Source organism: Molothrus aeneus, chromosome 16 (genome assembly GCF_037042795.1).
Source record: "Molothrus aeneus isolate 106 chromosome 16, BPBGC_Maene_1.0, whole genome shotgun sequence".
NCBI classification, from domain to species: Eukaryota; Metazoa; Chordata; class Aves; order Passeriformes; family Icteridae; genus Molothrus; species Molothrus aeneus.
This window is the reverse complement of record NC_089661.1, coordinates 12791421-12806865: the sequence shown is the minus strand read 5'-3', so window position 1 is coordinate 12806865 and position 15445 is coordinate 12791421. Positions and strand designations below refer to the sequence as shown.

Here is a 15445-nt window from a genome sequence, read left to right as displayed (position 1 = left end):
ATATCTGACTGTGACTTCAGCATCATTCCCCAGTCTCTGGCATACTGTAAATTATACCTAATATATGCCCAATTTTTTAAATGTCATGTCACTAAATTTGGATGGACTGCAAAAGATGGAGCAAGCAAATCAGAAATAACGGTGCTGAGTTCATAAACAAACAATAGCAAGATACACACGTATAGTACTGGGCAGCTTGCACAGGGAAACTGTTTTTTCTGCCATGAGAAGCCATAAGGGAGATTTTAGTGTTAACTGGATGTGGAAGAAAATGGAACACGAGAGTTCATGCATGCAACTTTCAGTGGGGATCAGGCTTCATTTTTTCTTTTTTTTAGTCCATCACAATCTGTGACTCAAAAGCCTTGGGCAAAACCTATCTAGTGAACCATCAGCACCACAAAGCAACTTGCCTTTTAACTCTGTCGAATGTTATTTTATTCATTTCCAATTGAAAACACCTCTGGAGATGCACATAAATTCATTGGGCCCTTTCTAAATTGGCCTTGTACTCCATGGAATGCCCGAGCATTGCAATACTTGGATCGTAGGACTAATGATGTGATACAGCTAAACTCAGATGGACTGCAGGATATATAGCAAGAGAATCAAAATTCATTTAGCATCAGCAATGCTGGGTTGTTACAGTCACTAATGTTTTACCTTCCCAGCAGCCACATTTTTACAACAGCTACCTACTTGCATCATCGATGTCTCTGTGTGTAGGGGAAGCAAAGGCTTAAAGAAAAAGAAACTGGAGAAAGCCAGAGTCATTAATCTGTGTTGATTTCTGTGGAGGAGAGCCACAGGAGTTTGCCCATGGTATATTTTGAACCATTACAAAGAGTCTCAACTGAAGGCAATGTGCACTTACGTGTTAATTCATACGTCGTTAATGCAGAGCTGCTGTTCACTGTCTTGAAGCTGCTTTGGGCTATTCAGGGTAAGCAAAGCAGAAAGCTTGTTACAGTGCAAGGAAATAGTTATTGCAAATGATGTACAGCAGAGACAGAGGCAAATGAGGCAGCACACCCATACACAGTTTAAGCTTTAGGAATATACCTTGAAGGGCAATAAAATCACATCACTCTTGTAACACATCAAGAGCATCTCGCCCACATGGGGCTGTTTCATTTCCTCCTCAAACAGAGAGCTCACAAACACACAACACAAAGATGTTCTGGCTTTTAGATTAAATAGAACAAATGAGTAAAAATGAAATGATTTCTAGGGGCGAAAGCTCTCAGTGGTGCATTACATGCTGATTTCTTGAGATGCAGAATTCAAAAACTCAATGGCTGCAGAGTGCTGAGCTGGAAGCTGGACCACAAAGTGAACACTTACATCAGGGCAGGACCTGTTTCTTTAAGCGTGAATTTGATTTCCCTGAAATTGATTTCACTGAAAGATTTCAAGATTCCTGCTGTGAATGAATTGTAATAATATGCTAAGCTGTGCAAAACTGTGGGTCAGTGAGGAACAGAGGTGTTCTAAGGCGAGAATTATGAGGAGAAAGAGGGAAATTTATCTTAAAATACATTTGTCTCCACCTCTTGCTCTCTCTGTCTCTTGACTCCCTGGAGAGGTACAGCTTGTTTTTTCTCCTCTACAGTAATTAGGAACATAGCTGCAGGGCCAGACAAGAAGAGGGAAAAGACAAAACTGGTTGGTTTCACAGGCTCCCCATCTTGTGAGAACATCCAAATTCATGATTTCATAATGTACACTGTCAGTCATTCAGTTTTTGTCTGAGAAAAACCCTTCTGCATTCCTACACCTATGAGAGCTTTACATCTCTGTCCTGGTTCAAGCTGCTCAGTCTGAGGAGTCTCATTAGCTCTGACCACATAAGTAAGGTCAGAGTTAGGGGCTTACTTTATATTTAATGCACCTACTTATCCACACCCACATTAAAATTCACTCTTGCTTTTGTGGAAGTCATTTCTATGGGTTCAGGAAAGCATGGCAGATGATATAAGATATTAAAATAGTCTCACTGAACCCTATTCTGCTGCTCTTGGAGTATTATCTTATTCTGAATATTCCAGTGACATCGAAGAGGACAAAAGCTGGTCCCTACATGAGCACATCTCATTGCTGGACCTTATTTTTCAGGCTACTGAGTGTTCACATGTCTGCCTCACATCATCTTATTCTTCCTATTCTTCCCTCTGATTTCCTTTCTAGCCTTTATCTAAAAAGCCTTTTCATTTTTTTTCTATTATTCCTCTCCCCTCCACCTTCTTTCCATGTGAGCCATAAATCCCAGTGACTAAAATGGAAAGCAGGCACCTAACAATTCTTGCTCATCTTTCCTATTTTCTTCTAAAATGTGGACAAGCACTTTGAAATTATAAAAATTCTTTTTTAAAATTCTCCTCAGCTGTTTTCCTCATACTGTAAAAAGAAAAACAAAACGTCGATTATAAAAACTATTGAAAAAAACCAGCAAGAAAGGAAAAAGTTGCCAGCTGAGGAAAATGAAGTGTCTCTTGTTTGAAGGCAGAACAAAGTGTAGCAGGATAATTATGAAGTGGAGGTAGGGGAAGCAGAAAATCAGAGGGTATGTGGGGGACAGACCATCAATTCCAGAATGCTGGCAGAGATCAGCACAGACCATTACAATGCTGATCACACTCAAGTCACTCGCATTTTTCAGCATCTTCAGGCTGATTGTGTAAAACCTGAATTATTCCCAGCTCTCTTAGACTTACATTTTATTTCCATGGGGCAAGAGGGGGGTGTGCAGTGCCTGGTGTAATGACAGATTACCATTGTAGGGTATTTTAAGGTTCAAAGCACAGGCTTACGTGTGAGCTCTGCTCTCAGGGCTGAGGGGTTCTGGATGGTTTTGGATTCTGTCCCAGCTCCGGTGTCGTAGTCCAGCTCGCGGTAGTAGATGCGATATCCCAGCAGGAGCCCGTTCACACTCTCCATCTTGGGGGGCTGCAAAACACCCATGGGAAGAACAGGCTGGTTAGGATGGGCATGGCAACACAATCCAGCACCAGGGGCAGTGGCTCTGTATTGGAATTATTACCAATATAGCTGTTTGGGCCGTGCCTGAGCTTGGCTGGCCTTGCTGCTTGACCAAATAGCGGCACTGTGGTGTTTCACCCCACAGACACCCTTGGCTGGCTGGGTGTGTGGTGTTTCACCCCACAGACACCCTTGGCTGGCTGGATGTGTGGTGTTTCACCCCACAGACACCCTTGGCTGGCTGGATGTGTGGTGTTTCACCCCACAGACACCCTTGGCTGGCTGGTGTGTGGTGTTTCACCCCACAGACACCCTTGGCTGGCTGGATGTGTGGTGTTTCACCCCACAGACACCCTTGGCTGGCTGGTGTGTGGTGTTTCACCCCACAGACACCCTTGGCTGGCTGGATGTGTGGTGTTTCACCCCAGAGACACTTTTGGCTGCCTGGGTGTGTGGTGTTTCACCCCACAGACACTTTTGGCTGCCTGGGTGTGTGGTGTTTCACCCCACAGACACTTTTGGCTGCCTGGGTGTGTGGTGTTTCACCCCACAGACACTTTTGGCTGCCTGGGTGCTGCAGCTGGGCACTGCAGACAAGTCCAGGCCTGCAGGAGCTCTGGTGCTGCTGGGATGGAGCTTCCCCCCATAACAGGGGCTGCTCCTCAGGTTTCCCTCTGTGGAGAAGCTTTCAGGCGATGGTGAAGGAAAGGAGTCGGTTCTGATGGAGGGTTTGGATCCAGAGCTTTATTCTGGCCCTCAGGCCTCTGAATGCAGCACCAGCTCCCACAGAACTCCCTGAGCCCGTGGCTGCTGCTCCTTTAACCCCGGGGAGAGGGGCAGGGAAGGGGCAGGGAGGCACCAAGCAGGGACAGGAGGGGAGGGACAAAGGGACAAAGGACACCTGGATGGCCCAGGGCCCCCCAGGGGCAGAGGGCATCCTTTGAATCTGCCAATCACTCAATGCCCTTCTGGAATGCCAGGACTGACAGACAGTGCTGGGAGGGGAAAGGAGAGGTGACTGACACACCTGGGAGGAAATTTTCAAGGGAGGGACCCGAGGATCTCAGGTAAACTTTGGAATCACAATAGCTCTGTGCTCTGCTGAAAACAGACATTTATAACGCACTGGGTTGGAGGTTGTGTGGTTTGAAAAGCACAATTAAAGGCAACTTTGAGGATTTTGCTCAGCTGTGGCCTTTGCAAAAGGTTCTTGACTGAAAAATCCACACAATAAACCAAGCTCCTTTCCTTTTTTGGCCCACAGGAACCTGGGTGGGATGAAAAGTATAAATGAGCACTCCCTAGAAATGCAGGTTGCCTTCCACCAACACTGGAACAGCCAGTGTCTCATTGCTTCCAAAAGGAAAGAAATTATTTTGTCACCGACAGAATTTCTTCCTTTTCCTTGGATACTGATCACAGGACAGTCTTCATTTGGCATTATTTTACTGAAAGACTGATGATCAAATAAAAAGGAAAATAAAAAGGAATAATAAAAATTGCTCTGGCTTGGATTAGAAAGACAAAACTAGGTCTAATGACAACCTCATACAGGCATTTAGAGAGAAGCTACAGTGTGATGGGCTCTGGTGTGGGCACAGAGGAGAACCAAGGGCTCCTCCATAACAGCTCAGGGCAGTTTGGCACATACAGCCATGGGATGGTGCAAATATGAGATTTTTCTTTCAGCATCATATTGGGAGATGCTCAAAGACAAAACATCTCAGCAAGGCTTCTCCAGCAGCCCCTCACATCCTCCTTCAGCTACAGATACACAGCTGGCACACTGGAAAGGAGATTTGTATCTGGGTGGCTTGCTTAGGTAGAGACAAAGGGATTCCTCATGTTTTGGAAAAAAATTACTTTCCTGAGTCTAATGCAGGATAAGAACTGCAGAGAAGAGATGCCTTGAGCCATTTATCTTCTAAAGATTCTTTAACTGAAATTTAAGGGGCTGAAAGTATAAATTAAAAGGGTTTTAATGATAATCTTGCCTTTAATCCAAAAAAAAAAATCCCTACCAGCCTTGAGAACTTTACTAAGGAAAAGCATTGTGTAAAAATTAACTGCTGGTGTGAAACACTGTCACAATAGAAGGTAACGCCTCATGTAACTTTAATGAAGAAAGTAAGGACATCTTGACAGAAATGAGGAAGATCTTTGGTTATTCTGCTTCTAGAAATGACATGAATTTTCCATTACTCCATTACAATGGCAAGAGGAGGGAGAGAACTGTCCTGTCTCAGTGCCAAGGACCTTGCTTTGGGCGAGGGCTGAAGGAATTAAGTAGAAAGACTGCAGTTTATGGAAACCAAAAATAGAAAATGACATGAACCAGAGTATAAGGAAACTACACCTGCTCCAGGAGGAAGCTGCCCTCTTTTGCAGCTGTCCTGCACAGAGCCTGCTGAAAGCAACCCAAACCCTCCCAATATTTCACTTGCTCTGCCTGGGTGGAGATCTCTTATTCATCATTTCATGCTCATCACTGTGCTCCATCCTCTGGCAAAGCTCTGACCACCTTTCACTGTTATTTGGGATCTGAGTAGAGAACGATGCTGTGGATACAGGATTGTGAGGGACCTCAAGGATCATCAGGGCTGGGATGCAGAACCCCATCTGCTGAAAGCTTCTTTCACAGACAGAACAACCTCCAGAAACCAGAACAACCAACCAGAAATGGAGCTGATTCTTCAGCCTCCCAGTGTTCCTGATGGAAGCTGTTCCCAGCCTCACCGCTCGGGCGGTTAGAAACATTCATTTAATTTCTAATCTAAATAATTCATAGCCAGTTCCTAACCATTTGTTCCTGTGCTAACATTGCCTTTTGGGTTAAATTGTTCTTCTCCCTGTGGGGTGTTTACTCCTGTGATGTATTTTAGAAAGGGCAATCATATTCCCTCTACGACTGCATTTTACAAGGCAAATAAATCAAGCTCTCGTACAACAGCCTTTCCTAGTCTCAGGCTGAGAGCCCCTTGGCCAAGGGACTAAGAAAATAGACCAAATAAAGTGCCAGGTTCCTCTAGGGCTGCCCTGTGATGTTACTGCTCATGGACCAGCTGAAACACTCTCCTGGGCAAGGAGATGAGATGGGGTTACTGGAAATTATCAGTATCTCTCTCCTGATATTGTCTTTTTTATTTTCCAATCTTTTGACTTTCTGTTTCCTGTGTTACACTGAAGTTACTTTAGCCCTGATGGTGCCCTTGCAGAGAAGGGCTCCACAGCACAGCAGTGTCCTTGCCTACCTATTTTAATTTTTCCTATTAATTAAGACTTTTCCTATTTTAATTACTAATAAACTTTTTTTTTTTAATTTAGGAGGAAAAAAAAGTTGAAGTGGAATATCCTGCAGAAGTCAAAAAGGAAAACCCTGCTGAAGCTGAGGAGGAGACTGTGACTCCCTGCTCTGCCATGTAACTGCCTTACAAGTAAAGCTTAATTTCTCATTGTGACCCAACACTGATGTTATTGTTTTCATATAAAACAATATATAAAAAGAAAACATTGCTTTCATATGCTATCATATGATTCTCCATTCTTTCCTTCCTTGAGATTTAGGACAGGAAAGCTCAGAAAATAAATAGCTTGCAAACTGTCTCTCTTTTTGCCATGGAAATGATGATTTTTTCCTGGAAAGGGTACTCTGCTAAAAGGTCAGGTCTTCCCCTTCCTATCTGTCTTCTGTGGACAAAACTCTGCTTCTGATGTAATGGATTATTTAGGATTTTGTTGAAGGGCCTGGGGGATCTGCTGAAATAGGTAAAATGGTTATGAATGGCAGCCCATAATGTTGTACAGAAGTAAGAGAAACATCTTTGTGCTGTTTCTAAAGAGAAATAAATAAATAAAGACTGAAATGTAAGTTTGAGTAATTGTTATCTCTAAGGTAGAAGCAGAACAGTACATGATCCTGATGTTAAGTGTAACATCCTCCAGAACATTTGAAATAACCCTGCATTATTGATACAACAGACCTCACTGGAAATTACTTATTTTCTTCCTCCTTTAAATTTAAAAATAATGGACTGATTGGACCAAGCAGCTGAAAGCCCAGATAGTGCATCAAGAATTTGTTTTGTGAATTATTAACACAGCTCAAAGTTAAAAATTTAGCTTTGCTTGGAAATCCACTCTCCCATTTAGCTTGACTGCTGTTTTCAGTTTACATTATTTCTTAGACACTGCTGTGAAACTTCCTCTTAATTGGAGGCTATTGTGGGACTTCAAGATTTTTGTTTATTTGAAAAATATAGTACGGTTGAATTACCAGGACCTATTAATATACATGTGGTAATGACATATAATCGCCCACAACTCCCTTGAGATGGCTCTGGCACAACAACCCCATTTCACTTTCATGAAATGAAAAGCATCCAATTACCTAAACAACCACCTATTTCACATTAACTACACACCAGCAATCAGTCAGCTGGGGGAACGTGTATTTCTGTGGTCCATCGTGCCTCACATCCTCTTTGTCCTCTCTTTCTGCTCTTTTTTCCCCTTTGCTGGGGGCTCTTGTTGTAGGTGGGGAGGTAGATTTGCATCTCTCCGTAATTCCTCTGGTAAAACTGCTCAACATGTCTCCTATTTGCTTAACATGCTGTAAGCAGTGCTGCTGCTCAGGATTCTCCTGTGTGAGCTGGGGCCAGGCAGATGTTCAAGTGCTGCTGCACACCAATAAACACACCCTCATCCATATATTTTTCTTCCAAAAATGCAAGGAGTCCCATCTGTACTGTAAATGCATATGTACATTTTTCACTATAATGCAATCTGTCCAAAGTCATCCTTATGATGTTTGTGGGGCATTGTCTGGGGAGCAGGGTGGGCAGAGGCTCTCCAGGATGGGTTATGGATAATGTGCAGTGCCCCGCTGGGGTCCCTCTATTAATGCCCTCTCTGCAAAAAGAAACCTCAGGCACTGGATCACAAAATGTTCCTGCATCTCCCAGAAGGCCAGGACTGAGAGATAAAGGAAGGCAGAGGAAATGACAATATAAAATGCAGACTTGACACAAATACTTCCCCATCCAACCCGGAGAGACTGCAGAGAGCTCAAACTTCCTTTCTTTTCTCTGAAGAAACTCAATGTTTCCCTCTCAAAGAGTCAAGAGGGCATGTGGAGCTCCTCAGAGGTATGAATGGGATCTCAGGCACTGATCTCAGGCTTCTGATCATTCCAGCAGCAGGAGGAGGCTGTGCACAACGTGAGCTTTTGATTACCTGATCTTACCAACACCATCTCTGTGGAGTGTTTTCTGTGTAAAGATGCACCACCATGGAGAGCAATGAAAGGGCAGGAGAATCTGACAAGAAACAATCTTGGACATGGCTATAGGCACTCCTTTACCAGTGCCCCAGTGGGGCACAAAGTGAAAGCAACTGTCAGGAATCTCCATTCATTGCTAAAATTTGTGCTAGATCAGGCAAATAAGGAAGTAGCTGCAGTCCTTCAATGTTAGTACAATACTTCCAGCTCAAGAAAATGTCCCTGGCAATGTACCCTTAAATTCAACAAGTCAAAGCAACCAAAAAATTGTTCACAGGAACATCAGAATTTTTCATTTACCTACCTGCCACTGCACAAGGACAGAGGAAGTCGTGTGGGGAGTTACTAACACAGAACTGGGTGGTTCATCTGGAACTAGAGAAAAAGAAAACAAAAGCAGTTACAGCAAGAGAGTGAAAAAGGGACAGCTTTTGTTTCATTCATCGAGTTCTTTTTCTTCACTGCTGAATGAAATCTAGCCCAGCTGCTTCATGGTGGTCCCAAAAGCAGCATGGTGGATGAGGATGTTGGAGCCCAGGGAGAAGCCAGGCTCTCCTTTTACAAACCTTGCTCTACCTGGGGCCTTGGCAGCTTGAGCAGAGCAAGAAGAGTTCTGGGCATAAACCTGGAGGAAGCTGCAGCAGCCAGCTGCTCACAGACCACCAGATGCCCATCTGTGAGAAAGTTAAACCAGCTGTTTGCTGGCTCCAAAGGGTGAGAAAAGTGCACCCTGAAAAATTCAGGAGATTTTTTGCTACCTTTGGGGCAAGCCTGCCTTGAATTCAGGAGTGTGTGTCACATAGCCACACATTATTTTAGTCAGGACAGCTTGATTTACCACAGGTTAACCCTTTCCTGTGCCCATGGCCTGTGGCTCTCCCAGACACTCCACAGCAGCTCAAAGACACCAAGCAAAGGCTTATCAGGAGCTCACAGCCCTCCACAGTGCAATGCTCAAGTGGCAGCACCGGGGCTGCTGAGCAGAATAAATGCTCAGTTTGTTGAGGAGGTGAGAAGCTTTCACAGATTTTTCCCAGCTGTATTGTGAGGAGGCCAAGCACAACTCTGGATCCACTGTAGCTAAATTCAAAGAGAACTTAAAATGAAATTTTAAATTCCAAACCAGTGAGTCAGTGCTGGCTCATTAGCACCTGTTACAGCCTGCACTGACCCTGCTGCTGCTGTGCAGGAAGGTGGAGAGTCAGGATGCCTTTAAGGGGCTGCTTAGCACATTGGTTAGGTACTAAATGGGTTCCTGTTTAACATCCCACATCCCTGAGCTCTGTCCTCTCTCTGGTCTTCTGATTTCAAGATCACATTCCCTGGAAGAATGGCTTCCTATTTTTATATGTCAGTGTCATTTCTAACTCATCACTCCTTGCTCTGTAGAAAATAATTCCTAACACCATATATATAAATACATATATATAACCATAGAATGGTTTAGGTTGGGAAAGACCTCTAAAATCATCAAGTCCAACCATTAAGTCAGCACTTCCAAGCCCACTGCTAACTCATGTCCCCAAGTGCCACATGTACCTGCCTTTAAAATACCTCCAGGGATGGGGACTCCACCACTGCCCCAGGCAGCCTTTGCCAGTGCTTGAGGAACCTTACAGTGAAGGAATTTTCCCTAATATTCAATCTAAACTTCCCCTGGTGCAACCAGGCCATTTCCTTATGTCCAACCACTTCTTACTTGGGAGAAGAGATTGACCCCCACCTCATAGCACCCACATATATATGTTTATCCATGTATATATCCTAAGATTAGCCAATTTCCCAGGGTAAAAGCACATACTGATGCTTTTTCCTATTTTGCAGAGTTCCTTTCTCCATTCAAGACATCAGAGCTACTTCTGCATTCAGGCATCGACTTTATACAATCAAGGAATTAGAAGCTGATCTCTAAGGCTAAAAATAAAAGCCTTGTCAATGTCATTCACAGTTTATTAGTCCTGATCTGCAGGATTAAATGCTCATGTTTCCAGGAGCTTCATACTCTTTCTTACTTATACCTCAGCAATTTTGCCATTCTGCAGACTGACGTGGATTGTGAGGGGAAAACAATTGAAGAAACTTCTTCAAATGTATGCAGGGCTCTACATTTATTTTTAATGCTCTCTTGTAAATTATTCAATTTCTGCAAAGATAATGGTTAGTGCAGAGTTTGGAAGCCAATCAAACGAAGTTTAAATTCATTTTGAGACTCCTGAAAGTATGATTCATTATCAGAGGGCACAGCAGGACACTTGAAGGCTGCATGTTAATTCAGCCATATCTCACTGCTACCTGTGTCAACTTCCTGTGGACAAAACTGCTTTGCCTGTTGGTTTGCACTCCAGCCTCCATGGAGAACACCCTGCAGCGGCTCCAGGAGCCCTGGGGAGCCCCCAGTGTGTCTCCTCCTCCTCCTCCCTTACCATCCTGCAGGGTCGTGACCGCCTCGGTCTCCGCGCTGAAGTCGCTGTCCCCGATGTCGTTGGTGGCCTTCACTCGCAGCTTGTAGGAGGTGAACGGGTTCAAGCTGTGGAATGGGGAAGACAAGGCTGAAAAGGGGATGAAATCTCCCTCCCTCATCACAGCTTGCCTCCACAGAGAGCCTGCCCACCAGAGTCACTGAGCAGTTTGTCTCCTCTCCCCATCACCTCTTCTCTGCAGTCTCCCCCGTCTCCCACCCCTCTGCCATCAGCACCTTCCCAGATGAGCCCTGCCCTGAGTTCCCAGACACACTCATTTATTGCTGAATAAATGAGACCACCAGAACACAGGTCTGAGGCTGCAGCTCATGGAGCAGCCCACAACTGAGGCTTGCTATCTGAGTTCTGCATGGCTGTGCAGAGCCTGGCTTCCAAGGTGCTTTCCTGAGATATCCTCCAAAGCCATCTGGGTCAGCCCATCCTCCGAGCATGGATGGGCAGGACAGGTGGGGAGGAGGCAGGAGACGTGCCCAGGGTCAGCCAGGGCCCAGCAAGCTCTGGAATTCAGAGTGCCAGCTCCTGACTAATCCCCTACACCACACCACTTGATCAGTGCGTTTTGCTCCTGCTGAATCCCAAATTAATGCCATTACTTGGATTATTTAATAAAGACGGCGACAACAGGTTCCCTGCAGCTCTTTTATCTATGTGGTGCTTTAAGATATGCAAAGAGTGATTTCCAGCTGACATAACCTTGCAAAGATGATTCTGTCTTGGCTTGGCAGGGGAGGTGAAGGGGAGGCTGCCTTTGGAGTCGCAGGCAGAGGTTTGAAATGCAGAGCTGTAACTTACAGGGGATTTCACTAATTAATTGGTAGTGTCTAACCATTCACTGGCAGATGGAACACTGACTACAAACCCAGGTTATTTGTAAGGAATGATTAAACATCAAGGATAATGCATTCTGATGGGCAGCACTCTCACATCCATGACTCTTCTGGACTTCCACAGGAAAGTGCTTCTAGCAAGGGAGAGAGGAAATCTCTTTTAGCAGTGCCACCCTGTCAGGACAGAATTACTTACCTACAGCAACTTGATTAATGTGAATCATCCTTTTTGATCTTTTGTTTTCAGTCATGCCAATGTCAAGTATAAGTGACACAGATGGTTTTCTTGTTTTTGCAGGTTTTAACTGGAAAGATCCTGGCACAAAACCAGTGAGCTGCCATATACCACAGCTTTTAATAATGCTTTTAATAACAGACCCAAAAAATCTCTATCTGAATGCTCGGAATACCTGATTCTAAAACCTAAAGCTCACAGCCTTTTAGAAATAATCTGATTTGTACTGGCTCGTCAACAGAGGAAATGGACAGCAAAACAAGTACCTGCTCGTAGACATTCAATTACTTCTGCTGATGTTACAAGGACTTTAATTACACCAGTATTGCAGAGGATATAATGAAGCCTGAATAACAAAGTTTAAACATTCTGATGCTATCTATAAACTTCAGTATGGAAAATACAGATAAAAATGGTTCTCATTTCATCTGGAAAAGCTTATATAGAGATAATTGCAATGCAGCATTCGGAGTGGATTTTAACATCAGTCACTACTGAAAGGATTTTTAACTAGTTGTATTTTACAGAGCACTGTGTAGCTACATATGATTTAGCCTGAGTAGTGTTATCTGTAGTGTTGAGCTTCCAGGAAAGGCTTCAAAAAGATGCACTGCAGTCCAACTTTAATTAGATTTATTGCATGACCTTCAGCAAATCTCTCAACTGCTGTTCATAACACCACCTCTAAAATGGGAGCAGTGGCCTCACTTAACCTCTCTCCCCCAAAAAGAACATGAAGCTGAGTGATGCTTGTTTTGGTTTCCTAACTAGTGGGAAAGTGTGGGAATTTCTGTGCTAGCCTGGGATCACGTGGTACCTTTCAATAAGGCAGGATGTGGCCTCGTGGCTGATGGAGGAGGAGTAGGTTTGCCAGTCCCCGTGTGGCAGCTCCCGCACTTGGACCGTGAAATATCGGATTGGAGATGATCCATCACTGCCAGGAACCCAGGTCAGCACCAGGCTCCGGGAGGACACGTCAGCCTGGGGGGTCATCACCTGCCTGGGAGGTGCTGGTCGCTCTGCAATCAAACCATAATTTAGCTGCTTTGAGAGGAAATTCAAAACAACATAAAATGAGGCAGCCTGGTCAGATTTTCACAGTGGTAAAGCCAAAGGGCATTGAATTTTTGGATTTGCCACGTGAAGTATACAACCATCCCATTCCTTAACCTTCTACTGCAAGGAGGAGCAGTAAAACTGATTCTTATCTCCCCGCATCAAAGGTCACTGCAGGATATAAACCTTCCTCACAGCAGACCTCAAACTTGGGGGGGGGTCTTGACCTGGCAGGTTAAAGAAGAATCATCAGGGCTGGCAGCCAAGCAAAGCAAGGCAATCTTTAATGAAACTCAGCTGTGCTTGTGGCTACAATTGCTCTTTTGACAGCATCTGTGTGTAAAGCAGCTCCCTTTTTAACCTGTTCTTACTCCTTGGTACCAGGAACTCTGTTCTTTCTATGCTATGCAGGGTCCTCTTCCCCCTGCTGAGGCAAGAGAAGAGGTGGGCTGGAACAGGCTGTTGTGTGGCAGAGTCCAAGCACACACAGCTGATGCTGAATTCCTGCACCAGGCAAGGAACCAGGAGGCATCAGCAGCTCCTGATGCTGCTGCTTCCAAACCCCAGCCTGGAACCAGCACAGAGCTGGGGCTGGAGCACCTGCTGCAGGTCCCTTCCAGAGCTCCCCAACTCTTCCCTTCATACCCACTAACCTTGAACCTGCAAAGTCAGACCAGCCATGCCGAGGGAGATCTCTCCAGAGTAATTACCCTCACACCTCTGGGATGAGCAGGGAATGGCAATGCAGGTGTAAGCATGCCATCCCCCAGCTGTTTCATTACAGATCTCCTTCCCCGTCACCGCATCTCCGCACTCCATCGATTTCAATAGAGAAACTCTATAGAGTGAGGAATAATTGTTTAATTGTTTATCATGAAGATTATTGATTCTGATTAAAATGTGTGGCATGTAATAAAGCAGAAATTGATTGGAGACACCGCAGTGACTTGCTTTTGAGAAGCAATTCAATTCAACTTCATCAGCACTTGTTTCCATAAACACACCTCTGCCTGCCTGATTCCTCACAGCTCCGTGTGGCCAGCGCTTCATTTCCCTGCCATTCCCTACAACCATTTCCTGCATGCTTTGGCATTTCTCTGCAGCCTGCTCTCGCTGACATCAGTGCCCAAAGACTTGTAAGCTATTAGCTGGAGGAAGCCCTGGGTGGCAGCAGCCTGCGAGCAGCAGCACGACGCGAAAGGTCAGTGCCTTACACTGACAGGCGGAGACAGGGACGTGGGGTTATTCCATGCCAGGGAGGGAGAGTCATGCAGGGATTTTATACATTCTGCTGATAAGCTCTGCACTTTTGGGCAGGTCAGATCTTGCAGTTAGTCTCCCATGATTTGGTTTCTTTCTGCTGCTTATGGGAGATCTTAAAATCTCCCGTGTTGCAGGATATACTCCCCGACTGTTTGTACAAACCCATTAGTATAAAGAGTTTATTTATGGGAGTTTAGCCACAAGCAAATGCTAAGGTGAGACTGTCAGTGCAGGCTTGAAAGGCCACATGACTCTATAGACTACTTTTAATTTCTTGCTACATTTCAGTTTTTTAACTCAGCTCTGCCCTGATCACCAATGTTGACTATTCTGAAGTGTAGATTCAAAGCACTGCAGTAGAGGCTTTGGAGAATACAGTCACAATATAACTTGGGATCTATAAATCACAGGCATCACTGCAAAATGTAAAGATTTATACTGGGATTAACCAAGGAATTTACAAGGGCAAGAGCGACTAATTTTGTTAATTTTCAAGAGAATTTTTGTGTCTGTCTACCTTAGTATCAAGGTCTATGAGGATTTTAAATACACCTTTATTAACAGGAATAAGATATCTTTTCATTCTAGAATATTTATTGTCATGTATACACATTTCAGGTTAATTTCTTGTTAGCAAAATAGTTGCACTGGATTTCTTTATCATCCCTTTTTATAATTTCTTATCATCCCCTTTTATAATTCTTGCTGATGTGAGAAAACACATTGTTGTCCTTATACTTTATATGAGATCAGCAAACTTGTGGTTCCCAAAGCACGTAGAGACCCAGCAGAGTTGTCCATCAAAAAGAGAAAGGGATCATGTTACACTGTGATTTGGGTACTCAAGATAACCCTAAAGCATAGATAGCAACAAGGGATCACTGTTCCCACAGTGCAGCTGGGAGTTCTGCCTTGAGCTGTTGTGCATCCTTGTGCACAGTCTGGGGAATCTCAGCACATTTTATTGAGCAGGAGAGGCTCTGAGCTTTGAGAATTCACATTTTTTGGCATGGTGGGTTTTTTTGGAAGCCTCTAGATGTGAGGCTTTGAACCTCTCCTTTGACAGCAATCAGACAGGGTGGGAGAAACCTTGAGCTGATAAATCTCTTTGATGGACAGTACCTTTAGCAGAGGCACTTCCAATTTCCTAATACATCTCCAGAGGTTCTTTCTCTGAGGAGTGCACTGTTATGCACTGGGAAGGCTGCACACGACCTGCAGAGCTTTGCCAGAGGGAATTTTAAACCCAACCAAACAGGCCAGGAGTACTTGAAATGCACCTCACAGGCTCTTGCTCTTGGTAGCTGAACATCAACTTCCTCTCTTC

At 44.4% G+C, this 15445-nt stretch overlaps 1 protein-coding gene across 1 annotated transcript in view; it reads right to left on the bottom strand.

Moving 5' to 3' along the window:
- Nucleotides 1-15445, bottom strand: part of SDK1 (sidekick cell adhesion molecule 1) — a 382240-nt gene that overhangs the window by 44705 nt on the left and 322090 nt on the right. Inside the window, exons 30-34 of the mRNA XM_066560719.1 lie at nucleotides 12617-12818; nucleotides 10681-10784; nucleotides 8562-8632; nucleotides 2811-2946; nucleotides 875-934 (exon numbers count right to left, since the gene is read on the bottom strand). Coding sequence (XP_066416816.1) covers nucleotides 875-934; nucleotides 2811-2946; nucleotides 8562-8632; nucleotides 10681-10784; nucleotides 12617-12818 — 573 coding nt within the window. The remainder of the gene's footprint in view (nucleotides 1-874; nucleotides 935-2810; nucleotides 2947-8561; nucleotides 8633-10680; nucleotides 10785-12616; nucleotides 12819-15445) is intronic.